The sequence below is a fragment of the Phanerochaete carnosa genome, assembly GCF_000300595.1.
Source record: "Phanerochaete carnosa HHB-10118-sp unplaced genomic scaffold PHACAscaffold_2, whole genome shotgun sequence".
Lineage (NCBI taxonomy): Eukaryota > Fungi > Basidiomycota > Agaricomycetes > Polyporales > Phanerochaetaceae > Phanerochaete > Phanerochaete carnosa.
This window is the reverse complement of record NW_006767629.1, coordinates 4,050,772-4,078,232: the sequence shown is the minus strand read 5'-3', so window position 1 is coordinate 4,078,232 and position 27,461 is coordinate 4,050,772. Positions and strand designations below refer to the sequence as shown.

At 56.9% G+C, this 27,461-nt stretch overlaps 12 protein-coding genes across 12 annotated transcripts in view; 6 read left to right on the top strand and 6 right to left on the bottom strand.

Moving 5' to 3' along the window:
- Positions 1–35: 35 nt before the first annotated feature.
- Positions 36–2,380, top strand: PHACADRAFT_206249 (uncharacterized protein; the record flags this gene model as incomplete). Its single annotated transcript, XM_007392526.1, has 6 exons — positions 36–104; positions 169–408; positions 464–609; positions 659–676; positions 737–1,467; positions 2,158–2,380. 6 exons carry the CDS (start codon positions 36–38, stop codon positions 2,352–2,354), a joined length of 1,401 nt encoding a protein of 466 aa, XP_007392588.1. The 3' UTR covers positions 2,355–2,380.
- A 135-nt stretch (positions 2,381–2,515) lies between these two features.
- Positions 2,516–3,369, top strand: PHACADRAFT_206248 (uncharacterized protein). The gene is made up of 2 exons (XM_007392525.1): positions 2,516–2,863; positions 2,918–3,369. The coding sequence occupies exons 1-2, from the start codon at positions 2,598–2,600 to the stop codon at positions 3,261–3,263; spliced, it is 612 nt and encodes a 203-aa protein (XP_007392587.1). The 5' UTR covers positions 2,516–2,597; the 3' UTR covers positions 3,264–3,369.
- A 48-nt stretch (positions 3,370–3,417) lies between these two features.
- PHACADRAFT_192435 (uncharacterized protein) lies at positions 3,418–3,760 on the bottom strand (the record flags this gene model as incomplete). The annotated part of the gene is made up of 2 exons (XM_007392524.1): positions 3,418–3,507; positions 3,632–3,760. 2 exons carry the CDS (start codon positions 3,758–3,760, stop codon positions 3,418–3,420), a joined length of 219 nt encoding a protein of 72 aa, XP_007392586.1.
- Positions 3,761–4,802: 1,042 nt separating this feature from the next.
- PHACADRAFT_250906 (uncharacterized protein) lies at positions 4,803–6,188 on the bottom strand (the record flags this gene model as incomplete). The annotated part of the gene is made up of 7 exons (XM_007392523.1): positions 6,058–6,188; positions 5,964–6,004; positions 5,758–5,905; positions 5,596–5,701; positions 5,256–5,544; positions 5,070–5,198; positions 4,803–5,009 (listed from the first exon to the last, which is right to left on the bottom strand). The coding sequence occupies exons 1-7, from the start codon at positions 6,172–6,174 to the stop codon at positions 4,805–4,807; spliced, it is 1,035 nt and encodes a 344-aa protein (XP_007392585.1). The 5' UTR covers positions 6,175–6,188.
- Positions 6,189–6,795: 607 nt separating this feature from the next.
- PHACADRAFT_206245 (uncharacterized protein) lies at positions 6,796–7,665 on the top strand (the record flags this gene model as incomplete). Its single annotated transcript, XM_007392522.1, has 3 exons — positions 6,796–7,316; positions 7,361–7,507; positions 7,560–7,665. The coding sequence occupies exons 1-3, from the start codon at positions 7,204–7,206 to the stop codon at positions 7,663–7,665; spliced, it is 366 nt and encodes a 121-aa protein (XP_007392584.1). The 5' UTR covers positions 6,796–7,203.
- Positions 7,666–9,196: 1,531 nt separating this feature from the next.
- On the bottom strand, positions 9,197–10,865 carry PHACADRAFT_250903 (uncharacterized protein). Its single transcript, XM_007392521.1, has 6 exons — positions 10,800–10,865; positions 10,365–10,614; positions 10,190–10,254; positions 9,590–10,060; positions 9,283–9,531; positions 9,197–9,232 (listed from the first exon to the last, which is right to left on the bottom strand). The coding sequence occupies exons 2-5, from the start codon at positions 10,612–10,614 to the stop codon at positions 9,343–9,345; spliced, it is 975 nt and encodes a 324-aa protein (XP_007392583.1). The 5' UTR covers positions 10,800–10,865; the 3' UTR covers positions 9,197–9,232; positions 9,283–9,342.
- Positions 10,866–11,048: 183 nt separating this feature from the next.
- On the top strand, positions 11,049–12,960 carry PHACADRAFT_138454 (uncharacterized protein). The gene is made up of 8 exons (XM_007392520.1): positions 11,049–11,069; positions 11,120–11,185; positions 11,246–11,544; positions 11,658–11,748; positions 11,818–11,949; positions 12,014–12,071; positions 12,124–12,157; positions 12,220–12,960. The coding sequence occupies exons 2-8, from the start codon at positions 11,177–11,179 to the stop codon at positions 12,578–12,580; spliced, it is 984 nt and encodes a 327-aa protein (XP_007392582.1). The 5' UTR covers positions 11,049–11,069; positions 11,120–11,176; the 3' UTR covers positions 12,581–12,960.
- A 755-nt stretch (positions 12,961–13,715) lies between these two features.
- PHACADRAFT_250900 (uncharacterized protein) lies at positions 13,716–15,483 on the top strand. Its single transcript, XM_007392519.1, has 6 exons — positions 13,716–13,776; positions 13,838–14,111; positions 14,179–14,323; positions 14,385–14,391; positions 14,450–14,482; positions 14,550–15,483. Exons 1-6 carry the CDS (start codon positions 13,728–13,730, stop codon positions 14,927–14,929), a joined length of 888 nt encoding a protein of 295 aa, XP_007392581.1. The 5' UTR covers positions 13,716–13,727; the 3' UTR covers positions 14,930–15,483.
- Positions 15,484–15,871: 388 nt separating this feature from the next.
- Positions 15,872–18,351, bottom strand: PHACADRAFT_250894 (uncharacterized protein). Its single transcript, XM_007392518.1, has 8 exons — positions 18,180–18,351; positions 17,890–18,127; positions 17,714–17,843; positions 16,945–17,661; positions 16,590–16,848; positions 16,444–16,498; positions 16,282–16,382; positions 15,872–16,214 (listed from the first exon to the last, which is right to left on the bottom strand). Exons 1-7 carry the CDS (start codon positions 18,194–18,196, stop codon positions 16,344–16,346), a joined length of 1,455 nt encoding a protein of 484 aa, XP_007392580.1. The 5' UTR covers positions 18,197–18,351; the 3' UTR covers positions 15,872–16,214; positions 16,282–16,343.
- A 1,241-nt stretch (positions 18,352–19,592) lies between these two features.
- Positions 19,593–20,050, bottom strand: PHACADRAFT_250893 (uncharacterized protein). The gene has a single exon (XM_007392517.1). The coding sequence runs from the start codon at positions 20,001–20,003 to the stop codon at positions 19,815–19,817; it is 189 nt and encodes a 62-aa protein (XP_007392579.1). The 5' UTR covers positions 20,004–20,050; the 3' UTR covers positions 19,593–19,814.
- A 446-nt stretch (positions 20,051–20,496) lies between these two features.
- PHACADRAFT_250888 (uncharacterized protein) lies at positions 20,497–22,992 on the bottom strand. Its single transcript, XM_007392516.1, is given in 7 exon segments — positions 20,497–20,892; positions 20,951–21,744; positions 21,805–21,869; positions 21,931–22,006; positions 22,272–22,477; positions 22,544–22,766; positions 22,777–22,992. 2 exon segments carry the CDS (start codon positions 21,627–21,629, stop codon positions 20,636–20,638), a joined length of 936 nt encoding a protein of 311 aa, XP_007392578.1. The 5' UTR covers positions 21,630–21,744; positions 21,805–21,869; positions 21,931–22,006; positions 22,272–22,477; positions 22,544–22,766; positions 22,777–22,992; the 3' UTR covers positions 20,497–20,635.
- Positions 22,993–23,144: 152 nt separating this feature from the next.
- Positions 23,145–27,461, top strand: part of PHACADRAFT_138445 (uncharacterized protein) — a gene marked incomplete at its 3' end in the record, with an annotated part of 4,875 nt that continues 558 nt past the window's right edge. The window contains exons 1-10 of the mRNA XM_007392515.1: positions 23,145–23,163; positions 23,224–24,216; positions 24,272–24,411; positions 24,462–24,479; positions 24,526–25,282; positions 25,333–25,354; positions 25,409–25,760; positions 25,815–26,069; positions 26,125–26,700; positions 26,765–27,418. Coding sequence (XP_007392577.1) covers positions 23,869–24,216; positions 24,272–24,411; positions 24,462–24,479; positions 24,526–25,282; positions 25,333–25,354; positions 25,409–25,760; positions 25,815–26,069; positions 26,125–26,700; positions 26,765–27,418 — 3,122 coding nt within the window. The 5' untranslated portion in view covers positions 23,145–23,163; positions 23,224–23,868. The remainder of the gene's footprint in view (positions 23,164–23,223; positions 24,217–24,271; positions 24,412–24,461; positions 24,480–24,525; positions 25,283–25,332; positions 25,355–25,408; positions 25,761–25,814; positions 26,070–26,124; positions 26,701–26,764; positions 27,419–27,461) is intronic.

The following is a 27,461-nucleotide window of genomic DNA, read 5'->3' as shown; positions in this document are numbered from 1 at the left end:
TGAGGTCCCTGCTCAGATCTTCGACCTCCACTTCCATGTCTCGATACAAGTCTACTGTTATAGAGTCTCAAAAGAAAACACAGATCGAGCCGCGAAGTATAAGGGTAAGTCTGGGACCTTGGCGCGATGCAAACGTGGTTCGGCTGTTGACACGTAGCGAATTTGCAGGACCAGTTCGAGCACCTGTTATGTGACAAGAAAGACGCGTTCGACTACAACAGATTTAGTCGCACTTCCTTCTCGTTTCGCAAAGAATACCCAGGTGCTCCCAATCCGGTGCTCAGGCACCCCGCTTTGGGCACCATAGGTTTGCCGCTGAACGACCGAGAAGTGGAGGCGCTTAAGTCGCGAAGTACTCGGTCATCCGACAAGCATGAACGACATGCATACGAGCTGGACCTCAAACAAGTGAATCACTTAATTTGATACGTATCTTCCTCTCACACAGTTCGATGCATGTTAGATGTCGTTAGCCAGCCCAATGTGGAAGGGATTCCTGGCGGAGGTCCTAAAGGACGTCTCATCGGGGCTCTGTTTCCGGCTTCCGTATAATGCAAGCGCCCCCAAAATCAAATTACACAAGATTCTTCTCCATCCCAAAGGCTCGCGGTGAGTCTTTCGCTGTTCTATACGCAGTGAAGCTGACATTTTTCACCAGGACAGCAGCTCACAATGAGTATGTGTTTCTTGGCTCATTTGGCGTGGTTTTAAAGCTGAAAATTATAAAATCTCTCAGATTTAAATCGTCTGAAAGTGCATTTGCTAGAGTGCTTGTCATTGTCCCGTGCGAGTACGATGGTGGCGCTGTGCACGTCTCGCACGACGGTCTGGTCGCAGCCTATGACAACGCCCGAACCAACCACTTTCAGACAACGGTCGTAGCATGGTATACTGGCGCCACCGTTGAAACCAAACCTATCTCGTCTGGCGGTCGTCTCGCATTGCTGTACGACGTTGTCAACACCGCGCAGTGCCCAGCTCCCTCGCTGCCTCCACCGTCTCCAATGACCAAACGTTTCGATGCCATCCTCCGCGCTTGGAACGACGATACTGGTGAGAAGAGTCCACAGAAGCTGCTCTTCGTCTTGTCAAGGACCCGCGCCAACGCGAAGCTGAGCCGCAATTCGCTGGCCGACACCGATGCGCAGAAGCTCGCCTTCTTCGAGATCCTCGCAAGCAAACATGGATTCAACCTTGGTCTCGCCCACGCGAAGTGTTATGTAGAGACGTATCACGCGCTTGATGATTATGGGCAGAAGATAGAACAGTACAGTGACGACAGCGATTACGACGAGCACGACCAGGATCGAGAGCTCCACATCGCGCGCCTCGTTGATTTGGATGGGAAGCTAATAACAAAGGGACTGGACTACGACGAGTACAGCGACGAAGGGGTTCCGTCTCTGCTGAGCAAAGCTGTAATTGACGACGGACATCTCGAGAAGGAGAACGCATGGGCCGGCCGAGGTGTGCTTCGCGCGGCTGTGGCTTGTTGTCTGCGCTGCACCAGAAGAAGACAGACTTGGCAAGCGCGACCTCTAGTGGAGCATGCACAATCCGAGGTTTGTCGCGGTGAAGGAGCTCGGGGCCGCGATGGATCGCCAGTGCGAAAGAAATCAAGAAACTGTCGTAGACGGGAGCGTCGGGGCTTGTCAGACCCGGGAGAACGCTGCAAACATGGTGAGAGGTGCAAAAATCGGGATCGCGACTACTTACATGTCCTTAAGTGTCACGATGCCACGGATCTTCTTCACAACGTCTACTATAGTGCCGGCTTCGTAACCTCGAGGCCATATCAGCGTCTTCAACACTGTGAGTCTCTGTTCGAGAATCCAAGGTTGGAGCTGTTTGACAGTCGTCTTGCAGGCCGCGGCATCGGGCGAAGATGACCATGCCTCGAGCGCGGACAAGAAGTCCGCCCGCGAGGCATTGCGACTGCAACGGTTGCCGTTCAGCATAGCTTCTAATCTAAGACAGGAACCTCAAGGTCAACGACATCATATACACAATACAGGTATCGAGGCGTACCCTGGTTTGATTGCTTGCAAGCCGAACTGCTTCATCGCTTGCAGCACCATCGGCTCTGATAAAACTCGCACGCCGCAGTGCTTTGAGAATGTTACCACGGCTTCGTTCCACAGAGAGACGTCATTCCAGGTGAGAGCTACCCGACATACTTGCTCTGCCGCCTCAATATTGCTGTCACGGCGATGTACGAGAGACTTCGCGAGCTCGCGTTCATGGGACGTGGGCTGGGGACCCGCGCTGTCAAGTTCATTGATGGCACGGTCATATCCTTCGTCACCATTATAAAGAATGTATGGGTCGTTTCGTCGAGGCCAGATCACGAGTAGCGTTGCGCTGTACCCTGATGGATGCTAGTGTGAGCCATGGAGAAAAGATTACTCGAGCAGCGAAAACTTGCATTCTTCCAATGTGCCTCCGCCCTAGATGCATCGTGAGCTCGATGCAATGGAACGAATAGAGGAAGAGCCTACGAACATATTCGGGCGCCTGACGGCCCGAGCGGCTCCGAGCTCGTGCAACAATACATTGAAACTTGCACCGAGACGGGCTGCGCGGATCTCCTCGACGGGATGTTCGCGCGCGTCGTGGACGTATCACGCATGACCGAGGACGAGAAGCAGGACTGCGCGCGAGAGGTGCTCGTGCCTCTCACGGTGTACCTGCTGAGCCGGAACCCCAAAACGCTCCCTGCCGTGTTCGACAAGCTCCAGCGTCGCACGCTACGGTTTTTCTTGGACTGGATTGCCGCGGAACCGGATGCCTTCACGCGGGAAGCTGCAAAGCAGCTGTTTGACGCGAGCGTTGTCTACTGCGACCCATCGCTCTTTGTAACCACGTGAGGGACTCGGCCGGAGACGCTTCCTTGTTTATCTGACATCGCTGCCAATAGGGTCGTACCGCGATTAGAAGCTACGAAGCTGTCTGTCTCTGCCGTTCAAGCCATCGTCGACGAACTGCAAGAACGTCGTGTCGCCAAGCGCTTCGTGTACCCAAAAGGCTACAAAGCATGCAAACTGAGCGAAGTCGCGACAGTTCTTCAGGAACGTCTCAAGCGGCTCGCGAATGCTCAATTTCAGCGCAGTGCGGGGAGTGCCTTAGTGCCTCCCGCCGCCCGCTCGAAGAGGAAGCTGTCTACAGACCATACAGACCAGGTCGACTGTGTTACGCCACAGAAAAGGCGACTAGTCGTCATAAACGATCCCGACTATCAGGATATCCTTGATCTACCCTATTAAAATTTATAACTTTGAGCGATTCACGGACTTGATTACTATATTTTTTTCGGCACGTCTTTGTGTACGTTTATAATTTCAGCGTATAATGCACAGAAGCGCTATAATCTCACAATACAGCTTGACAAGAAACTTCTCCGCTCGTCTGATACACATCTTAACACCAACGCGCGATAAGGTACTGGTTACCATCGTCCGGATCGACAGCGTAGATTTGAATAGTCGATCCCTGCTCCACGCCGTAGCCCTTGTTGTATTCGAGGAGGTTAACGCGCCGCGAGCCGTCAGTTTCAACGGCGTAGGCGGCCCTCACGCCGAGGTCGTTCCCATTGACGACGACGCGGTAGCTGTATTTTCTTATTTGTGAGCACTTTGGGAAGCTTGACCATGTCGATGTAGCTGTTCGGGTTTCCGCGTTGCCAGTCAGGCGTGTAGTCGAAGCAGACGCGGCTCATGATCTGGACAAGATAGAAGAGCGCGGCGGAGCTGGACTGAGACATGGTGGTATCTGCTATATTGAATCGAGTCAGACGAATGAAGAATGATGAAGAAAAGGAAGAGATGTACCGTCGGGCGAGTAAACGACGGAATGAGGGCAAAGTGGTTACTAACGACGTCGAGAGGAGCACAGACATGCCAGCTCACGGGTTTGCTTGAGGGTAGATGTGTGTTGGAGCTGCTCCCTAGAGTCATTCACTGGTATTTTATGCAATTTGGGGGGCAGCCACGCGTCCCAGCCCCGTCGGATGGGTATTTGCAAAGGCCTTGCGGATGAGGTAATTCCGAGGCACTGACCCAGATATTTCGCCGCCAACCTACTGTGGAAATAGACAGAGCCATGCCCAGCATTCGCGATGTCTCTGCCTGACCTCAAACCGTTGGCATAAAAAATGCACGAGGACGTGCCTCAAGACCTGGCCTGGCACTAACCGGGATCATCAGCTTCAATGCTGCTCAATTTCTTCGGATAGCCGCAGTTACGTGATGTGCTGGAGGATGCCTAGGTTCTGACCTTCAAGTGTATATATTGTCGTGGCTCGGAGGTCGCCTAGCGCCACAAATTTTCGACCAAATGAGTGTCAATAAATGCGCGAGGCGCATCAGTCCGATAACGCCGAAGGCTGCTCATGATCGTATGTTTTCTAGATTTCTGTGGCGTAAAGCGCACTGCAGCACACGAGAGTGCAAGCATTCAGTATTCAGAACTCATCCTTAATTCCAAGCCCAAGAGCCAGTGTCCACATCCGACGCTATTCTGGGTAGGACCATCGACAGACCATCCCACTTCGACGCCATCCTGAGCTCGTTCTCTATTGCCTCGACCCTCCGCAAAGTATTTATGAACGAGACCCATGTCATATCTCTTATACCAATAGTCTAGTAGGTGCGCGACTCATCATCGATGCTCTGCGCCGCCTTGGGTAGTATCAAAGCTGCCGTAATTATATTCCTCCCGTTCTCTCAGACATTGGCTATATTTCTTAGTGCGTATATGCTGTACATCTATCTTCTTGTCTTATATTCTCTAACGCAAGTCCGGTAGCCTATTCCTCAGATATCTTGATCAGTAGCTTCCCAGTGAGACCGCTTCCAGGCGTGTTAATCTCCTGCTGCGCTTCGCGAGCACCTTCGGCCGTGAAGGGGAAGACGCGGTGTATTCTGATATTGAACAGCCCGCTACGGAGGGCTTGCCACAGCTCGCCGAGGTAGTGGTCCACCTCATCGGGAGTTACGAGGTATCCGAACGCGCTACCCACGAGAATATTCAGATCGCCGAGTACCATAGATGCTGACGTCCTTAGCACTTACCTGGGGCGGATGAGCGTAATGTTTTTGGCGGAGAGCTTGAGAGGAGAAATGGGGTCTGGCGCGCCTGAAGCATTGCCGATCGCGACGAGCGTACCCTTTCGACGGAGCATGTCAAAGTTGGAGAGGAAGCTGCAACAAGGCGAGTCAGCACTTCAGCCACCCCCCATTGTCGCTCTGTTAACGCACGTGTCCTTGCCGACGCCATCGAACACGGCGTGCACGCCTTCTCCGTTTGTAAACTCTAGAACCCGCTGCACCGTGTTCTCCTTCGTGTACAGGATGACATGATCGGCGCCCAGCGACTTGGCGAGCTCAGCCTTCTCGGGCGAGCTCGTTGTGCCGATAACTGTGGCGCCGCGGGACTTGGCGTACGCCAGGAATGCAAGGCCAAGGCCGCCTGCAATGGTGTGGACGAGAATGACATCACTCTTCTTGACGTAGTAGGATTCAGTCATTGTTGTCTGGGCGGTGAGACCTGCGGCCAGGGATAAGTCGTAGGTTGAACATTTAGATATAATGCACGTACAGTGGGCCATGCATGACGATGCAGTGTCGAGCGGAATATCGTCCGGCACGGGATAGACAGATGTCCACGCATACGATACGTATTCCGCGAAGGCACCCAGCGCGTTCTAGTTGTGGCCGAGTCATATTAGCCGCGCGATGCAGGAATGGGTGGAACACGCACCAAAGCGACTCTTCCACCAATCTTGTAGCCACGTCGCTTGTAAGCGACATCGTTAAGCACCGTTTCATTCGTAGGCAGCTTTACAATGATGCCCGACCCCTCTGTGCCGAGTATCTGAGGAAACTTTTTGACAGGATACAAACCCTTGCTGTAGCATTACTGGTGGTGAGCGCTGAGACCGGTTTACTGCTGGAAAGGATGCCCACCGGAAGTAGGTGTCAATTGAGTTTACACCGCCCCAGACGACCTAGCAGAGACGTAGTTGAGACATCTGAATGACTATCCAGCAGGAGTGCTCACCTTGGCCACGATGTCTTGTGGCCCCTGTTCGGGAAACGGAAGGGTGGTCTTTTCTACGACCTCCGGACCTCCATAAGCAGAGATAGTTATGGCTTGAGTCTTCTCGGGCAATGGCATAGCTGGCTGGCCTGAACGGCACCTGTCGTCCGCAGATGTATTTAACTATCGTACTACCACACTCCCGAAGCCCCGAGACGGAAACACAAGCAGATGAATAATAGCTCTCTGTCAGAAAAAGGAGTTAATAATCTTATAGCGTCTAGATTACTCATGAGAATTGAAGCCCGAGAGCTTGTGAGCCTGTACGTCATCATGGGAAGAGGAACGCTCAAAGTAGTAAGCGAGTTAAGAAAAATTGATCACACCATTTGCTTACCGTTACTATCAGACTGGCTTACTCAAACGGCTAGATAATCTCTGAGCGCTGAGCACTGGTTATCGTATCTTATCGGGGTCTCGATCAACCCCCGAATCGAGCCTTCGCTACCGTCAATGTATCTGCTTGAGGCTTCTGGATCCGTTTTCACTTGCTTTCTGGAGGACGGAAAGGGTGCAAAGGCTACCATAAGGCCATCTAGCTTGCGCCTTGGCATGAGGCCAGAGGCCACGGGGTCGCGGGACTGAATATCATCTCTGCAGACGCGTGTGATAGCTCTGCAGATTTGAGCTTGTTGGACGGTATGTGTGCATCGCCGAGATAGTTTTCTGCACTGATTGTGCAAATGTTCAGGTTGTTGCAGCGTCAAGTTGATCAGCTGCTATCCTACAGCTTATGATGACCGGAGCACGCTCCCTTCTCCCCGAAGCATCCTAGTAATGCAACCTTCAGTGCCTATTCCCGACGTCTTTGCATTTATACTGAGGAAATATGGAGGGTTCTTCCATGATACTTCCAGCTTCAAGGTTTCAAGCGCGACATTCCGCCACTACTTGTTCTCTATCAGCCACATGGCCACGATCGGCTCCCACGCTTACAGTATTGAGCGACATAGGGAGATCGCCAAGCTACCGTAGCCGAAGTTAAATATCATATTTTGAAGACAATGGCCCAGTGTAACTACTTCAGCAACAGAAGGCAGAAGATGCCAGGATACCTGCATAAAACCTCTGTAACAGCGACAGACAACTGGTAAGCTTCACGTAGACATGGCTTTCGCGAGGGTCTCTATTCCAGGACATACGACGGCGTTCTGGCCCCTATCACAGACGGAGCCAGCTTCGATAGATCCACCTCGAGGATTGCGAAGCGCTACTCCATCGTAAGTGCCTGATCCAAACTCACCAATCCGAACAAGGCCACCAGCCTCGAAGATGTGCTGCCGTTGACGCTGTCTCAGGAGGAGGCGCTGGACGCACGCACCGATTGCAGCCGCCTACTACCCAGATTGGCCTACGGGTGGCATCCCACCGGAAAGTCTCGACTACTCCAAGTTCGAGATCTTCTTCCTCGGTGAGTTCAAACGTTAATATTTCTTCGACTGGCTGTCTGACATGTGCGACAGCATTTGCGACGCCGAGTTTTCTTCGGGGATCGGCTGGGAGAGTGGTTCTACCTCCGTACTCAAACAGCTCGTCAACAGTGCGACCAAAAGCGGGAAGGGCACATAATTGTATTGTCTATTGGTGAGATTAATCGATTTTTCGTTGTGATTTGAATAATAGATGGTACGACACGCGGTTGGGACGGAAACTGCTTGTTCTTCTAGGCCATTAATATTGCCGAAAATTGGCCGCCCTTTGTCGATGCCGCGATGGTCGCAGTAAACACCTACGAACTTGATGGTGAGCAGATCTGACGACTCGGCTCGGTGATGGACTTACGTGGACGCGGGCATCGACATGGACTCGGCAAACTGAACTTCTTTCGAACCCGGCCCGCATCCCTGATACTTCAAGCACAGGAGCAGGCAGTAATCCTCATTCGTCTTGAGCCGCAGACCTTCTGAGCTTCTTCACTTCCCTGAGCTCGGCTCTGGGGCTTCCGAAGCTGCGATGACGCAGCAGCCACGGCCCGGCTCGAACGGCAGCCCCCTTACCAATGTCGCTTGCTACGCTTGCTATGTCGACATAATGTAAGCCAGCGCCCTGTGCCGCCGCTTCCGCTGTGCTCACCCGCCTATCTGTGATGCAGGAACCATGACGTCTAGAGCAAGGCGCCGCTTCCCGCGCCCTGCAATCAGCGATCGTCGCGCCATCTTCTCTCTAGGCGCGTCGTCCCCGCCAGGCCCGGCGCGGCGCGCCTGCCGCACGCAGCGCTCAGCCAATGAGCTTACCCGACGGCAAGCTCCTGCTCGGCGTGCCGCTGTGTGGCTACACCTCGCAACGCACCGCCACGACGCTCACGGGCGCCGCGCCAGCCCGCCGCCACTGAGGCTCGACATGAAACAGCACCACGAGCGCGTCCTGTAGCTTCCATCGCGCCGCCGGACGCGTGTGCCCGCTGGTGCGCGAGACGGTTGAGGAGGAGCTGAGCTTCCTGGACGGACCCCACGAGAGGATCGACACGTCTGCGGCGGCGGCTGGGGACTAGCAGATTCCCTTCAACGAGCTCGCCGCGCCTGGCGCGCTGCAGAAGTCGGCCGACGGGGGCCTACGTCCAGGCGAACGACTACGCCGAAGGTCGGGCCAACTCGCCACGATGCTGCCCGAAGTGGAGTGGTGAGGAGGCTGCAGGCTGGGACGACTGCGGCGACACGCTCGTAAGATCGTCGCTTGCCAGTTGTTAGCATCTGGACTGGCTCGTTTCATCAGCATCTGTTCAATGTGGCGAGGCAGACCGCAGTCCTCCGCAGTCACGTACAACGACACGAACTCGCTCGCCGACAGCGCCGCGTATGCCAAAAGCGGCGGGTGCTTCACGTGGTCTCTGGATCGAGTCAGCGACAGCTTCAATGATTGAGTCAGATTCTGGTTGATGCAGGTGACTCGTCTCGACTCAAAACGATGGCTATGCACTTCAGAATGTGATCCGCTCCAGCCTTGGGAAACGATCTGCGAGCGTTTCCGTAGTCTCTCCTTGCCGGCAACCACGGATTTAACCTTGCTTTCGCGACGCGTCACGGCTCTACCCGGACTGTTCCTAACTCTTCTTGCTACACAATATATCGGGCTGCTGTCCAAGTTGCTGATACAGTATCATGTTATGTATCGCGATACATTGTTTGTCTACCACGGCCTGTCGTGCGCATGAGTGATATGTGGGATAATGAAGGTGATGCAACTTACAACTGACGGCATTTGAAGCCTTCATGTCCGTCCCTGATACATGACACCCGAGGACCGAGGTTACTGTTTCGTCCACGGCAATGGCTTGGACAAGTCCACGTTCCCACCGCTGATAATGATGGCAATAGGACCATCAATACCAAACGACTGGAAGGCTTTGCTCCTTACGGCCGCGAACGCTGTAGCGCTGCTGGGCTCGACCACAAGCTTTAGCCTTTCCCACATCAACTTCATCGCCTCAACAACTTCCTAGGAATCCGGTCATCAGCTCGCACTAGCTGCGGCGGAGACAGGGGGCCTCCCTTACCTCGTCCGAAACGACAACGACACCCTCGACCTTCTCTTGGATGACAGGAAAGTTGAGCTTCCCGACAGGCGTGCGAAGGCCGTCGCAGATGGTGTCCGGCACGACCTCCTCGACGCGGCTGCCCTCCCTGAGGCCTTGCGCACAATCAGCGGCGCCGGCGGGCTCGGCCCCAAAGACCCTTACCCCAGTCCCGTGTGCGGCAAGCGCGGTGCCCGCGAGGAGGCCTCCGCCGCCGACGGGCGCGACGACGGCCGCGAGCGGCTCGGGCGCCTGCTCCAGGGTCTCGAGGAACGCCGTGCCCTGGCCGAGGATGGTGTCCGCGGCGTCGTACGGAGGCACGAAGGTCGCCCCGGTCCGCGCCTGCACGGCCTCGAGCGTCGTCTGCCGCGCCGTGGCGGTGGGCTCGCAGAACGTTATCTCCGCACCGTACCCCCGGACGGCGTCTATCTTGGGCTGCGACGAGTTGGACGGCTGGGGTTCGGTTCAGGCGACCGGCGACCGCGGGAAACACAAGAGAGAAGAAGAAGAAGAAGAAGAAGAAGAAGATCAAAACGACGTCAATGTGGCTATCGCGTGTCGTGCGGCGGAGCGGCGGCCTACCATCACGACGAAACACTGGGTGCCGCGCTCTTTGGCGGCCAAGGCGAGTGCACCCGCGTGGTTTCCTGAAAGATCTTCGGGATCAGTCTCAGGGTCACGAAATGTTTGTCGTGTGTTGGAAGACTGCCGGAACGCTTCTGGGACAGGGAGGAGGAGGAGGAGGAGCAAGACTTGCCTGAACTGTGCGTGCAGACGCCCTTCGCGAGCTGCTCTGGAGTGAGACGCTCGAGGCTGTGGCTGGCGCCACGAAACTTGAAGGCTCCGCCCTTCTGCAGGTTTTCGGCCTTGAAGTAGAGCGTGTTGCCACCCGGCAAGGATGCTGAGAGAGACGAGGAGGTGAAGAGAGGCGTTCGGTGGACGAACGGCTTGATCGTGTCGTAAGCTGCCTGGACAGAAGATCGCGACAGCTCAGATACCCGAAACATCTGCGAAACGGCACGTCAGTCCCACAACTCGCGACCTGGGATCGTGTCGGATCTGCGGGGCAGTGGGCTTCAGTCAGACCCAGCTTCGCCTGCGGGCTTAGGTCGTCTTACTGCAGCTGGATCATCGCGGGCCCCGACGACTGACTGTTGCGCTGTCCAAACATTGGAGGAAAGATGCGGCTCACAGTGTCCCTGATATTTGGACAATCAGTTGTTCGACCGGACGTCTGAGGAAGGCACGTCTCCGTCTGCACTCAAGACGCGTCGGGAGCGTGAGTGTCACGCCTCGCCTAGTCACATTTCGTGATGTGACATTGCGGCGTTATGTGTCACTCTTCCCGTAACGGGAGCCAGCTCGACTCCGCGGTGGCCGGCCGGGTTTACGTAGTCTTCCTTGTGGCTTGTCCTCTTCTTCCACACAGAGCGTGGTCGACGGATAATAGTCTCAAAGCCAGGTATGATCGTGTGCGACTCTCCTTGGACAAGTTTTGATGACCATGCGCAGGTCGTTGCACCAAGGCTGTATACCAAACCACGGACAGCTTTCTGTCCCAAACGAACAATGCTCCAAGCATGTCTCTCTCTCTCTCTCATGTCTCGATCCCGCACGCTCACCCGCAAGCCTGCCCAGACGCAAACCGCGGCTCTCTCTCCGCTCCCAGGCGCAGTCTTCGGCGCCGACGGTGTCTCGGGCGCGCTCGCCTCAGAGACAGCCGTGGTCCACGTCGCGTACGACGTCGCGGCCCCGCCGCCACGGCCGCCGGGCGCGTGGACGCGGTTCGTGTGCGTGAGCGACACGCACGCGCGGACGTTCGCCGTCCCTGACGGCGACGTCCTCCTGCACTCGGGCGACCTCACCGAGTCCGGCACGCTCGCTGAGGTGCGGGCGACGGTCGAGTGGCTCGCCGGCATGCCCCACCGGGCCAAAATGTCCGTGCGTCTTGCCGTCCTTAAGGTGTTGCCCTCCTGCTCACGGGTTTTTGCTCTGCGTTGCCCTCCCCCTCACACCCCACCCCGCCCCGCCCCCCTCACACGCACCCCAGAATCATCGCGGGGAACCACGATCTCACGTTGGACGACCACGAGGACTGGTACGGCGAAGAGTACGCCCGCTGGCACCGCCGCGGCAAAGAGGTGGGTTTGCCGCCCCCTTTTTTTTTTGCGCCGCCCGCTTGGTGTTCCTGCTGTTGACGGACGCGCCAGGACGTCGACGCCGTTAGGGAGGTGCTGACCGGCGACGAGGCGCGCGACGCGGGTGTCGTCTACCTCCAAGACGCGACTCACGAATTCCAGGCGAAGGAAGGCGGCCGCACGTGGACTGTGTATGGCTCACCTGTGAGTTCGCGTGATCGTGCCTGGGCTCGTGTGACCCCCCCCCTGACGGAAGCCACCCGTCCAGTGGTCGCCCTACTTCTGCAACTGGGCTTTCAACTACGAACGGGGTCTGCATGCAGAAGGTAAACGGTACAGCCACGCTTCCGTAACGTGTTGTGCCTGATCAGTCGGCAGCGTTGATTTCGAAGATCGCTCAGACAGATATCTTGTGGGATCAGGTTTCCTTTCGTGACGTTTTTGATGTCATCCACTGACGGAAAGTTTGGGCAGACTCACACACGGACCCCCAGCAGGGATCCTCGATCGCACGATGACGGGGGACTCGGTGGGCTGTGAGGCCCTCGCGGCCAGACTGCCTCGCCTGCAGCCTCGTCTGCACGTCTTTGGGCACATACACGAGGACCACGGTGTCCGGGTCTGCGAGTGGCAGTCTTCGGGGACGGGCCCCGGCTCTGGCCCGGGCTCGCATCGAACAGTCTTTGTTAATGCGGCCAACTACCCAGGAGGCCCTCGTCGGAGGGGGCCGAATGGTAGATTGTACGGCGTCGGACAGGGGGCGTTCCAGCCTGTCATCGTTGATCTCTGTGACACAGTTCCTCCGTCGGCAGAGGCTGCGGGCTCAGACGTCTGAATCACAGTCATTCCCCCTGGCTCTATGCCATTGCCTGATGCGCCACGAGCATGTCCTTTTCTAGCGCTTGTTGAGCTAATCAGCGACAGACTGGCGAAGGTCGGGCGTTGCATGGAACTCGGCCGTCTATTCCTTCCGTAGCCGTACATCTCGCATCATCCGTCGAGCCAGACAGCACCGAAGGGTGTCTTTGCGGGCATCGGTCACCTAGCGCACTTGGGTTTGTAGCGGTGTAGACAGTGACGTGCCTGTGGCGCTTGCGTTAACCTCTACGAACGCCCACATCCCGATCCGATGGGGATTTTCATTATGCACATGGTTAGCTTCCAGATGCTGTGCGCCGCAAGTGTTTCGCCGTCTGTGGTGTAGACGTGGCTGCTTCGTAGCAAACTTTGGACTGAGTCCCCTCGGAATACAAAGCACGGAAGGCTGTGAGCTCCAGACCTCCCGAACAACGAGGCGCCCCAGGCCGAGTCAGACAGGCTAGTCAAGCCCGAGCATTTGCGGGCGTTTGAGAGGTTATCAGTGTGTCCGAGGGCTGGTTCTCATCTGTTGCATCGTCGAGTCACGGCTGTGTGCGACTGTGTTGAGAAACATCGGTGGTGTGAGGCGAGGGCGCCGACACCTGATCAGAGTCAGTTTTTCGCCGGCACGAGCGAGTTCATTTCGGGAGACTCTGTGGACGAGTGCAAGGCCGGACTAGAGGCGACTCGCAACGGGCGAGCGCACACGGCCTTCCGTGTCAAGACGGAGGCAAGAGTCGGGCGCCAAGGGTGGGAACGCTCACGTGCGAGTGACAGGGTGGGAAGATTGACGGCGCGTCGGACACCGCCTCTCACATGTGCTCCGCTGGCTCTCTCTCGGTCAAAAGCACTGTCTGATCCGGCCGCCCGCTCAGGCTGCTTTCGGGCTGGCTGCCGATGCGGGGTCTCTGATCAGGGTTTGCGACGAGGCTGTATGCCAGTGCTATCAGCGCAAATTCGAACCGGGCCCGTTCCCACCCCAACAACGGCTCGTGCTGTTCTGCGTCCGCGCTTCTCCACGACCCCCCTTGATGCGTTCATCAACTCTCCTCTATATAAGCTAGCCCGGACCCTGCCGCTCTCTGCACTCACCCTCCCGCTCTCTCCAAAAGACTCCAAGCCCGATGCCTTCCCTCATCTCCCAAGAGCCCCAGCGCGTCTGGTTCATCACCGGTCCGTTCCTCGCTCTCTCTCCTACCGCCGAGTCCCGCTAACACTCCCGCTCCCTCTGCAGGAACCTCGTCCGGCTTCGGAAAGCAGCTTGTTGCTTCAGTCCTCGCTCGTGGCGATCGCGTCATTGCCACCGCACGCTCGATAGAGAAGATCAAGTCCTTCTCCTCACTCCCCGAGGCCTCGCCCTCGCGTCTTGCCCTCCTGAAGCTCGACGTGTCCGACACCGCAGAGAGCATCCAGCGCACCGTCAACCATGCCCTCTCGATATGGGGCCGCATCGACGTCGTCGTCAACAACGCAGGTCTCGGCATGAAGTCTGTGCTCGAGGAGGGCGGGTACGTGTGACTGCGCACACACACACACACATCTCTCATCACCAGAGCTGATCTCCCCGTTTGACAGATCCCTTGCCGCGATGCAACAGTTCCAGACAAACGTCTTTGGCGTGCTAAACGTCACAAACGCCGTCCTCCCCCACATGCGGGAACGCCACTCAGGGACGGTTGTCATTGTCGGCAGCCGCACAGGGTGGCACGCCGCTTGCCCTGTCAGTATTTCATTTACCTGGCGCCCAAATAACCCATACTGACATCTCTCTGCTCCTACAGCCAGTTGGTGAGATATGACGTTGCTGTGTTGTCCCCCGACACGAGGCTCACCTTACTCTTTCCAGGGTTCTATGCCGCCTCAAAAGCCGCAGTGCACGGTGCGTAACACAGCTCGACCCTTGATGCCACGTCGGGTCTGACCTAGCGGGTTTTTTTTGCCTCCAGCCATCGGCGAGACATACGCCTCCGAGCTCGCCCAGTTCAGCATCCGCGTCACCGTCGTCATCCCGGGCTCCTTCCGCACGAGCGCGCTCGGCCAGCCGATCACGGTCCACAAGCACATCCCCGCGTACGACATGATCCGCGAGAAGGGCCGCGCCCGCTTCAACTCGATCTCGGGCTACGAGCGCGGCGACCCCGCCAAGGCCATGGAGCTCCTCGTCGACGTCGTCCGCGGCGAGGGCTCGGCGCGCGGCCGCGAGTGGCCCATGTGGTTGTTCATGGGCCAGGACGCCTACCGGGACGTGCGGGGCAAGTGCGACGCGGTCCTCCGGACGCTTGATGCCTGGGAGGACGTGTCGACGAACCTCGAGTTCGACCAATGACCTGCTGTTTTCCCTTCTTTTTCTTCTTTCTTCTTTTCTTATTATAATTTATCTGGCATGATCCGTTGTATAGATTACAGCAGTGCTCTCGGATGGACATTTTGCGGCAAATGGGCGGTCGCAGCATCTATCTCTCAAATGGACGCTTCTTTGTAGCCATATATATATACCAATATCGCAACACCCCGTATAATCGATATCGCACTCAGTAGACACCACACGTAATTTTAACTTATGGCTATTATAAAATAGCACAGCGAATTTCAGGAGCCCCTTGACCCTGCCAGTGTCCGGCCGTAGAGCGAACCAAGACAGAATTATGCACTCGCCCTGCCACATCCCTAGACGGGGGCTGCAGGGTCCACTGGTCAGGCCGACGGCCGCGCGCCCGTCGTCACCTCAACCCAACCCCTCGCGCCAATCGGCCGGGCCAGAGATCCCAGAGATCCCAACTACAGCCACAGTACCGCAATGTTCGCATACGCAAAGCCAGTGTCCAACCCACAACCCCGCCATGCGCGCATCGTTGGTCACTCACGCTGATGACACATCGTGGGTCACCCCCCCTTCCTCCTCCTCCTCCTCCTCCCCTGACTCACGGCAATATGCAAAGCCCGAGCCCTACCCCCCCTCCTCATGATCATCATCGAAGCGATGCCCCCGCGCGAGCTGCGAGGGGGCGCGACGGAGGGGTGCGCGCCGCGCTTTCGCCAAGGCTTTTTGATGGCGAGGCTTCTGCGCGCGCGCGCGCGCAGGCGGAGGCGCAAGCGCAAATTGGGGGACACAGCCTCGGGACGGGTGGTGGACCCCCCGTGGAGCACGGTTGCTGATGCGAAAGACGGGGCTGGCTGCGCGGGAGGCAGGCAGGGGGCGCAGCCCGGTTGTGTGTGTGTGTGTGTGTGTATTTTTGCCAACCGTGTCGGGACGGTGGCGTGCGAGAGACTGCGGCGTGTGTCTTGTGGTAGACACGGATGCACAAGCGAAGGGCAACAACTTTCGCATTGCAGTGGAGGACGGCGACATTCCCGCGGATCCTGAACAACAAGTGCTACCTCAGCTCAGGCTCAGGTCCGTCAGTGGTCTCGGTACGCTCTGGGTGATGTGTGATGCGGAGGAGGAGAGTCCGTGCGGGACACAAATCGGCTTGTAATGGCTTGTCTAGGACAATGCGGTGACGTGTGATCTAGTCTAAGATGTGCGCAGCACGCGCGCAGGTCCTTTTATGCAAAACGAGGCCGCCCAGGGGCATGTCTATAGCAGCAGCAGCGCGATGGCCGTGATGGCACTGCAAAAGCAGAGACAGTGAGCGTGACTGTTGAAATGTGATACGACAAAGTCGACAGTCGACTTACGAGGATGAGAAGAACATGAATGTGTCTTAGGGTCCACGCCATCAGTCCGCGGTCTTCGGGAATCAAGGACAGCCCAACTTACATTGCATCAGCAGGAAGGCCTGGCGGACCCATACGATCAGTACTAGACCGAGAATGGCAGGTTGAGCTGTCATGGCGTACCGAGAGCGTGTCTACGTTGCCGTCCGGCGCGAAGAGGCTTGCAACAATCATCTGACTGGCGAGATGCAAAAAAAGAACAAACAAAGAATGATGGCGCCGTCAGCACAAGGGCAGAAGGGCGCACTCAGGGAGGAACAGTCTCGTACTTGACTGCTGCGGGCGTGCCGCTGAGCAACATCGCCACGAACCGCTCGGCCTTGGACGAACGGTCGATGAGGCCGCCGGCGGTCATGCCCTGGACCATGAAGACGCCGAGGACGGGGAGGAGCGCCATCTTGACGAGCGTCACGGCGAGCATGGCCATGATCGGCAGGCGCGAGAGCGGGCGCGGGACTCGCAGGCGGGCGAACGACGCGCCGAGCATGATGAGCGCGAGCGGGACGGCGATGTTGCCGATGAAGCTCGCTGGGGGACGGCGCGGCACGCCAGAGGGGGTGAGCTGCGTTGCGTGCAGAGGGGGCGGCAGAGAGGCCAAGAAAGAAAAGGGTGGGGGAGACGTACCCGTGTCGATGACGAACGCGAGCGGTGGGTTGCCGTCCGGGCCCTTCCAGTCTGGCCCGCCCTCGCTCGAGACGTCGACGAAGAGGGCCTTCAGGTCTTGCACCAGCGCGATGGGCAGCGCGATCGCGATCGCGACCGTCACAGGCGTGACGATGGCCTTCAACGGGCGCAGCGAGCGCAGCACGGTTGCGGGGAGGCGGGTCGTCCTGGGGGCGTGCGAGGCCACACTGGGTGCCGCGGCCACGCTGGGCGCCGCGGTCACGCTCCCCGAGTCGTGCGACAGGTCGGCGACCGCGGCGGCCTGAGAGAATTCAGGCACGGTCTGCTGGTGTGCTGTTGACAGCGAAGACAGGCGTGAGATGCGCCGCACGAGCTGGACCTCTGGGTCTGCCTCGGCCGGATCGTCGTGAAGCGTCTGCTCGGGCACCGCCATGGAAAAGATGGCCTCGAGATCCTTCTCCTTCTCCTCTTCTGGGAAAACGGGGCCCGCGACTGCAGATCCGACAGAAGCCTCTCGCGGTGCCGGCCTCGGCTCGCGGAGGATGTGTCGGGCAACGAGCGAGCCCAGGGGTTTCTCCTTCCATGAGCACCGCCGCTCAGCTTCTTCGCCTTGTGGTATGCCAGGAAGGTAATCCCATGAAAGCGAGTGGGCTGCGCCGCAGACCCAGAATACGAGGTGGTATGACACGATGAAGATAGACACGAACGATACGCCCACTTGAACTATTATAAGAATGCTTTGATTGCACCTGAGAAGAAATAGCCTTACGCTGCGGATCGGTGTTGGGGTCAAACGGGGCTTGTTGGGTTACAGACATTACGATGGCGTTTGCTGTGGTAATAATGAGTGAGCGCGCGGCACGACAGATGTGGGGCACTCGCGGAGATTCCCCCAGTTGCTCATCCCTGTCAAAATGATGATGCCCGCCAAAAATTTCGCGGCACGTAGCACACTTCGCGAATGATGACGCCGCTCAAGAACCCAACGATCATGTACACGAAAGCGGTGAGGAACAGCGGGCCTAATGCGGAGATGTTTTGAGGTGTGAATGCTGGCACTATGTTGGCAAAGACCAGCAAGGGGAGCGAGACGTTCATGGTAATCTGAGATGCACCCTTGGACGCGGCAGCGGGGAACATGCCCTTCTTGGCCAAGAAATAGCCGCAAAATATAGATATAAACCTGTGAGAGCATATCAAGCACAACCAGCAGATGAGAAGCGCGGACTGCTCACGTTTTAATGAGCGGCATTACGCCTGAATAGATCAAGAAACCTGCTGAGGGCATACTGGAGCGGCCGAGCGAGCAGGACGGCGGACGCCAAGCTGAATGTTCGTGAGCCGTAGTCGTCGTCGTTCGTCAAGTCATCGCAGGTTCTTCTACTCTTATTGACCGAAGTCGTGTGTCTGCAGGAGTCCTCGAGGCGAGGGCGTAAAATCGCGGAAAGATAGAGTCAAAGTCATGGCTACTCGTCGTCCGACACGTCCGACGCAAAGCTCTCCCGATGATTGGACAGGCGAAGTTATTTCCGGTCCGGCGTTCCGCCTGCAAGCCGACGCACCACTTGATGAGTTTGTAGTCAACTACGATGGATTAACGTCGTCAGAAGACAAGGGATTGTAAATATGTATGCCAAAAGCTGCTAGAGATTTATAGTCGTTGCTGGTTTTGAGAGAACTCCAAGTTTTCTCTTGAGCTGGTCGCGGTCCAGTTGGCAGGAATTGCCAGCGGGTACACAACGGCCATAAGGCAGTTACTAAAGGGTGTAAGTATCTCTTCTTACATAGGCGTCTAAATTACAGACAGGTTTATACCCGTTTACTTACTGATCAGTCTGCCTGATAATCTCCTGATCGTGAGCGTCCTGAACCTTTTTCCGCTTCTTCCACCTGTTCTCCGCCCTACGCTTCACTATTCTGCACAATTTCCATCGGAGCAGTCAACGGCTACACAGGGCTACACATCTAGTAAGGGCGCTTCTTCGTTGGAAACCTGGCATGTCTTTCGGATTTCTGGAAGCGGGTTCCCGAATGCTATACTAGTACTGTGCGTTATCTTTGACTCGCCCGCAATCATAAGAAGCTTCATGCATTGCTTCACATGCTTCATGTTAATGCTCCCTGTGAAATTAAAATATTCCCTTACATCTCAGGCATCCGATTCTTGACAATGGCCTCCGTCTCGTAGCTCAAGTCCGCCAGTAACTGCCGTTCAACATCTTCAGATGTGACGATACCAAAACGTACCGTCCTGGGAGTAGAAAATTGGCTCAAGTGTTTGCCTTGACTGGATCCACTGCATCTTGCTATCACATTATGCCAGTAACACGTGCGGCGCAGCATAGCATGCCGAGGTCAAGAGGACCTCGAGGCCAATAGCGCGTGGCAGGCTGGGTAGTGCGATCTCCAGCAGAACCTGGGAGAAAAGCTCGAGGATGGCCTGCGTGTTAAAGAAAAAAGTGACGGATTGCACGTCGGCGCATCGAGCGTATAAAGACCAGTCATCTGACCGCGTCCAGAGTGTCAGATGAATCAAGCGGATGACAAGCGTGCGACGCACCTGGCCGAATACAGCTGGAACGAATGGCCATCTATCTTGAGAGTCTTTACGGCCAGTCTCCAGGGACCATTCCAATCGCCAGAAAAAAACGTAGGAACGAAACGCCCCGGTGGTTAAGATGCAGTAGTGTGTCTGTAACACCGGCGTTAAGTATACCCATGAAAAGGACTCTTAGCTCCCGCACTGGTACGTATCCCGTCCAAAGCAGATCGCTTGGGTAGACGGTCTTGACGCGCCATCCGCGAAGGGGCTCGTACTGCCTCTCTGCTACGTGTCGCTGTTGGATCATCCTGTTGCACCCTATTGCATCTTAATACGGTCTTTGGAGCTCGAGTGTATCAATGTGAATACGGCGGAAGAAGGCCTCTGTATGGAAGATGTCGAGGATGCGCGAGGCCTGGTAGCTCGGGACAGCGCGCAGCGAGCAGAGTCCGCGGGTGATCCCAACAGTGTGGCAGCAGAATTTGACGCCATGTCTGCCCTGGGTTCCACTGCGCATTGTTTAGGGATGATGGTGTGCAGGCGGGGCATCTTCCGCAGCAGAGCGACGAACTTGAAGAACTCGGGGTCGATGCGAGCCTGGGAGGAAAACTGACCTTGCTGTCGGGCTTGCCAGAGACTGTAAGCGAGCCTGAGACGACGCTCCACTCAAGACTTGGAACGGTAGCAAAAATGCCCGACGTGCTTTCTCTGTCCTCGCAAAAATGGCGTGCACTGAGCTTGACGCTGCGGAAGAGATGAAGCCGACAGGGCATAACCCAAGCAGGTCCGACGAGAACATAACGCCTGAGCCTGAGGCCCTGAGCGCGTCCTTGTCGTCTGCAACAAAACTGACAATTAGAGCAACAAGTTCCGGTGGGAAATCATTAATCATTCCTTGTGCCGACCTGCGAGAAAGCTCTTCAATTATACACTCGAAGGCTACGCATAGCCAGGAGGGATAGATGAATGACCCACGTGCTAAGCCTCGAACACATACCAAGCTTAGGATCTTTCATTGCTAGTAAGACTTAGTAGTACATGAGCAGGTAGAGGTGATTTGACGTTAGTCTCGGTTCCAGACATTTCGGCCCCGTTATCAACACTGTAAGCCACATAACAAACGGAGTTTGAATTGGTGTGCAGAGACTACTACTTCTTTCCCCACCACTGCTGCAGAAACTCGGGAACTCCCATGGGCTGCACCTGGGGGCAAAGCTCATTAATGTTCTTGCCCTCATACCCTATCGGATTGCTCCTCAAGGTCTCCAAAAACCAATGGGCCATAATCTTCTCCATGTCAAACGCAGCGAGTCTCTCGTTGGGGTGTTTGAGCTTTCCTGGGATGCTCGAGTTGATCGTCTCCAGTAGCTGCTCCTCAGATAAGTACGTCACATCGAATTTCTGGCCTGTGAGGAGGACAATCAGCTGCCGATCTTACACAGCAATAAAACCAGCTGAGCTCACCTCGGACCTGCTCGGCCAACTGCACAATCTCACTCAGCTTCCTCCTGTCTCCCCTGATTTGGCTGAACTCAGGCCACTTCTCCAAGTCCAAGCTCGCCGCGACGAACTTCCCAATGTCCTCCGCCCGCGTCTGCACAAAGTACGCAGAGCCGTCCCCGGGGATCGTCGCCTTGCGATGCTCGACGTCGAATATGAACGCGAACGGGCCCAGGTGCCCAAGACCCGGCGTGCCGGCGGCAAGGTAGTTCATGAACATGCCGACCTCGTAGATCGTGTACTCGAGCCCACTCTTCTTCACCGCCTCCGTTACGGGCCACTTGGCTCGGTAAACCTCGATGGGGTGGTTGGCGGTTGAGCGCACGGCGAACTCGCTCGGCGCGAAGCGCGTCACACCCGCTTTGACGGCCGCGTCGAGCAGTGCGAGCTGCGCGTCCGTGAAGGCGTCCGCACCGGCGCCGGCGATGGTCGAGATGACGGTGTGCACGCCGTCGAGAGCCTTGACGAGCGCGGCGGGGTCGTCGTACGAGACGGTGACGATGGGCACGCCGAGTTTGTCGAGGACGGGGTGGCTCGCGCGGCGGGAGAGGACGATGACGTCGTGCTTGCCGGCCTCGACGATGCCCTCGACGATGTGGAGGCCGATGCCACCGGTGCCTCCTGCGATTGCGACTTTGACCATTGTTGTGGGTGTGTGATAGTGAAGCGGTGTGTAGAAGCTTTACAATGTAATGCTCCTCTTCCATCCTAGGTGCCCCTGCCTTTATACTGGTCTCCATCGCAGACACAATAGTGTGCTGGACAGCGCATTCGTGCCTTCGCTGACTCATAGCTGGACTGTGCCGTGGTACACGTACGCCTGTCTGGTCCTTCCGTCGGTCTTCGACCCCGCTTCTGGCAAGCCCAACATGGGTTGTCCCATCTGGTCAATGAGCCATCAGTGATTACTATGCCACCTTGAGAAAATATTTTTGCAACGCGACCCTGATTCTCGAATTCCCATAGCCTTCCCAAGGTTCGAACGATGGTGCAAGGCATCTCTGGGATTCACAAGTACCGCTGTGGGCCTGGTGAGACAACGCTGACTAAGCATATTCCTCGCAACATCAACGTTCAACGTTCAACTCTGATGTTGCGACTTCGAAGCCCGCTAACATGCAACAAAGATACAGAAGTCGAATAGAGGCCGGGCAGTTTCGGCGAAACTTGCCGTGCTGCCTTTGGCCTGGACCTTGACTTCTACGTCCGGTTTTTTTGTGTCAAATTTCCGAGTCGTGTTACGAAACGCATTTGACATAGGCGATGAGAATAGCTCTAAACGTACCTGCCTTCTAAATGTGGACGCGCTGCCCACTCTAACGAAGCAGCAGCATCCTCATGTAACACCTTCCCGAATCCCGGCCAAGTAAGTCTACAACGACAAGCACACGATAGACTTGACAAGTTCAACTAGTGCCAAAGAAATTTGCATCAGTCCTATTGCTGCGAGACGGATCGGTACTCAGCCATCTGCCGTGCCATCAAGGGTTCCTGCCAAGTATGCGAAACTGGACCATTGGCCAGATGAATAAGCATCGTGGCGGGGTAAAATCTTACCTTGTTAACGTTGACATTGTAATACCGCCCGAGGGTGTCCTTCTCTAACGTCTCCAATAGGACATCGTCTACTTTCAACTACTCCTTCGCCTCATCCAACGACTCCAGGAACCTCTGCAGGAAGAAGCGTTCGACGGGCTTGTCGCGGCGGGTGTCGGACCGGTCTTGAGCGGATCCGAACTCGTGCTGTGGACGGAGATGTGGACGTGCGCTCTGATGCCCGTTGTGGCACAGGTGCAGACGTATACTTACAGTCTTGTTCAGAGCGTAGCAGCTTGGGCGCGAACACTTCAGCCCACGGGAGCAACGTTCGGTATTCTCTCGTGAGTGAATCCTAGAGCGTCACCAGCAAGCAGTCTGTCGTTGCCCCAATATTGGGAGATGTGCCGACGCGAGCATTGCATCTTACGGAAAAGCTCAGGGCATACGCGCGAAGTCAAAGTGTGAGCTCGTATGTCAAGACCGTGGATGGAAGGTGTGGGCGTGAATGCCGGTAACGAGTTGAACTGAGCGTGAGGATATGACGTAATGAACTTGTTTACAGCTACTAACAAAACACGAGACAAATTTGGAAGTTTGGAAGGTGTCCTGCAGCTCAATTGATAACAACTCGTTGACAGGTATTCATTTCCTTCCTTACTATGACTACTTATGTAACATTACTTATTGACCGCACGCAGTGCGGTCTCTGCGAACACCTCCCAGAAGAGAGGGAACAAGACTAATACCCAACGTGCCTTCTCCGTCCTCGCACAAATGGCGTGCACTGAGCTTGACGCTGCGGAAAAAATGAAGCCGACAGGGCGTAACCCACGCAGGTCCGACGAGAGCACAACGCCTGAGCGCACCCTTGTCGTCCGCAACAAAACTGATAATTAGAGCAATGGGTCCGGTAGGCAATCGTTTATCGTGGCCGACTTGCGAGAAAGCTCTTCAATCGTACACTCGAAGGCTAGGCACAGCCAGGAGGAATAAGCGAATGACCTACGTGTTAAGTCACGAACACATACCAAGCTCAGGGCGGCGCGTGTCATGGTAAGGTCACGGGACCGCGTACCGTTTTCGTGGAATGTGACGCGCCCCTTTCGACTCTTTGCCCCTCTCCTCCTCCCGCTCACCACCCGTCCTCTTGGCTTCTTGTTCTCGCACGGACAAATAACTTCCTATTATTGGTGTTAGCCTGCGGACACCGAGGCCCTAACGGTTCGAGAATTGTTACAATCCCCCTAGACCCCATCCTGCCAAGTTACTATCGCAAGCCATTGCCATAATTACCACAAAAATCAACACGTAAAGCCGATCTAGTTCGAGTTACTAGGCACAGAATGTCTGAAAAACCTCAGCTGAACGAGGTGCTGGACATCGCAGTGAGTCGCTACACGAACGCGGATGCTGGTCGGACGACAAGACTAACTCTGGCTAAGGGCGACTTCGATGTTGCCTTGCAGGAAAACAAGAACAACTTCCGAGCAGCCTTCTCTTTCAATAAAGCATATGCTGATGCTCCTAACCCTGCCCTCAAACTATCCGACCTCGGCATCGTTGGACTTCCCCTGAGTACGCGAGACGCAGAAGCCATCAAGTCGCGTAGGATACAAGCACCGTTCGGTATGGGAGAGCGGACAGTGGTTGATAAAACTGTGCGGGATACCTGGGAGATGGACGCGAAACTGGTGCGTTACGCCTTAGATTCTGACTCCACAACAAAGCTCATGTCTCACTATGCAGGTGTCGTTTGCTAATCCAAAGTGGAACCAATATCTTTCTGGGGTCGTAGGGGAGGTGTGTGAAACACTTGGCGTCAACATTGCAGCCAGCAAACCGCGCGCAGAGCTGTACAAGTTACTGTTATACGAGACCGGCTCCCAGTGAGTGGTACCATATTCCGCACCTTGCTGTTCTCATCACCCCTATTTAGCTTCCTTCCGCACGTCGAGTAAGTGATTCGTTGCCAACTTATGCTTATAACTAATCCCCTTTAGCACTGAGAAAGCTGACGGCATGTTTGCGACCATCGTTGTTGTCCTTCCGTCATACTTCACCGGCGGCGCTGCCCACCTTTCCTTTGGCGACCTCTCCACCGTGTACGATTGTTCGCCCAGGTCTCAGCTCGAAACGTCAGTATTAGCCTGGTACACCGATGTCACGCACGAAATAAAGCCCATCACCTCAGGATACCGTCTCGCTCTCTCCTACAACTTGATTCACACAACACAGTCCTTACGCCCTGCGCTCGCCACACACGACAGCGTGACCGAGAAGCTCACGCGCGTGCTCCTCGCATGGCGCGACGACAAGGGCGCGCGCACGCCGGAAAAGCTCCTGTATCTCCTCGACCACAAGTACAGCGAGGCGAACCTGAAGGCGGGTGCGCTCAAGGGCGTCGACGCGCAGAAGGTCGCGCTTTTGGACGTGCTCGCGCGCAAGCACGGCTTCCGGATGGGCCTCGCGAACGCGCACTGCCGCCTCTCGGGGTACGCGGAGGACTGCGGCGGCGGATACTACCGCCGCGACCGGCGCGGGTGGTACGACAGGTTCGATGACGACGACGATGACGTGGAGTTTGCGGAGGTCGAGAGCCGCGAGATGACGATCGAGCACTTTGTCGACCTCGACGGAGACCTGATCTCGAAGCAGCTCGAGTTCAACGAGGAGGAAGAGACGATACCCGCTGACCTAGCGGACAACGTCGAGTCCGGCCCGCATGACGGACAGGATTACGAGGGCTACATGGGCAACGTGCGTACATCCATCTCATCAACGCACTCTCTGCTAACCCCGTCTTCCAGGGTGCAGGCTCGCTCGAACGGTGTGCGTTCACACACCTTCTATACGCATTTCTTCGTCCGCTAACGCGCTCCGCAGGGTATCGCCGCACGGTGCTCGTCATCTGGCCCGCGCGGAACAACTACAAGGTGCTCTACGAGGGCGACTCCGGCTTCAAACACGCCGTCGAGGACCTGTACGAGGAGCACGAGCCCGAGGCGGAGAACGAGCTCATCGAGTTTGTGCTCGCGAACCGTGCGAGCGGGCCCTGCGACGCCGCGGAGGCAGTCTGCTTGTGTGCGCTGGCCAGGAACGATGTCGCGCAGTGGCAGCGGGCAGTCGCGGCGTGCGCGGAGGGCGCGGGGGGCGTGGAGGGGGGTGTGCGGGTTGTCGACGACGAGATCTGGGCGAGGGCGCTCGAGAAGTGGGGTTGGGAGTCCGTGAGACCGAGGTGCGCGTTCTGTCCGGGGATTGTCCTGCTTCTGCTGATTGATCCTTGGTGCAGCTTCGAGCTGATGTTGAAGCATGATCGTGGGAACGCGACCCGGCTACAGTTCCTCGAGACTCTGGCGGGCGAGCCCTGGAAGCCGATTGATACCGATGAGGATACGGTTAAGGCGGTCCACGCGGAGTTACAGCCCTGGGCGGCGGCGCAGGCCCACGAAGTGCTCAAGACCCTGAAGATACCGACTGTGGCCGAGTGTCCGGCTCTGCTCAAGGCTGCGCACGAGGGCGGTGGGCTGTCATGCCTCAAGGACGTGTACGTAGCCTTTACATCATGTCCCATCTATATTTCTCACCGAATTTCTGCGCAGTATGCTTCCACAGTTCCTGCCCACCGCTTCTGAAGACGTCCTGCGCGAGCTCGCAGCCCAACTTTTTGCGGCAGAGTTCTTCCCAGAGTCTACAGAGAAGACTACAACGATATCCACCTTACTCAGCGCGGGTATTGCCAAGGCCACGTTTTTCAAGCCCCCACCGCCTCAGCCGGCGCACTACCGCTCTTGGAACCTACCATCGCAGCCACAGGCGCTAGCTGGTGACCATGCAGAGCTCGCCAAACGCTACGTACAGACGTGCATAGTGCTCGGTTGTCCTGAGCTTGTCGGGAGCGTGCTCGACAAGGTCGGGGACACGTCTGCGCTCGAAGCGAAGTACGCACAGGAGTGTGCGCGGGCGGTGATGCTCCCGGTAGTCGCAGCGTGTGTCGAGCGGCTGCGCGGCGCGCCAGAGAGCGTGCCGAAGGAGAGGCTCGAGAAGCTGAAGGAGACCGCCGTCAGGCTCTGTTTTGAGTGGTTCGTTGCGAACACGAGGGCCGTGACGCGACCGGACGTGGCGGCGCTCATCGGCGCGGTCGTCGTCGATGGAGACGCGGCGACGTTTGTCCAGAAGTGGGTGGACGTGCTTCCTTTTTTTTTGAGGTCGATGCGCGCCGCTGACCGGGACACGTTGCAGCGTCGTTCCGAAGCTCGAGCAGATGAAGTTCAACGAGACGAGCATCCGCGCGGTCATCGACGAACTGCATGCGCAGAGGGCGCGCTTCACCTTCCCCGACGGCTACACCGGCCGCACGCTCGACGGGGTCCTCTCCGGCTTCGTCGACACGTTCGTCGCCCTGTCCAAACCCCAGTCGCCCGCGGCGATCACCGCGACGCTCGACTGGCTCCGGACGCTCGGCGCACCCGTGTTCTGGCAGCGCGCGCTCAAGCACTACGTCGACCCGCCGGGCGCGAACGCGCAGAGTGCGAAGACGCTGCTGGTCCCGCTTGCGCCTGCACTGCGGCAGTGGGGCACCACCCACGGTGTGCTCGACCAGCTGGGGCCCGCCTTCCAGGGCCTCGTGAAGACGTGGCTGAGGCTCGTGCTCGGACCTGCGCCGCCTGCCAACGCGACGCTTGCGAACCAGCTCGCCGGGCTCACCAGGTGGGGATGCACATGCGGCCACTGCACCGGCGCGAAGACGTTCCTGACGAAAGGCACCGGGCGGTCGAAGATGCTGCACCGCATCGGCGCGCCCTCACGGAAGCATGTCGAGGGCTACCTGGCGGTGCATGCGAGGGGCCTTGCCACGTACACGACGATTCGGTCGTCGCCGCAGGGGTTGGAGGTGTGTCGCGCAGCCTGTGATCACTCGGACGCTGTTGCTCATGCA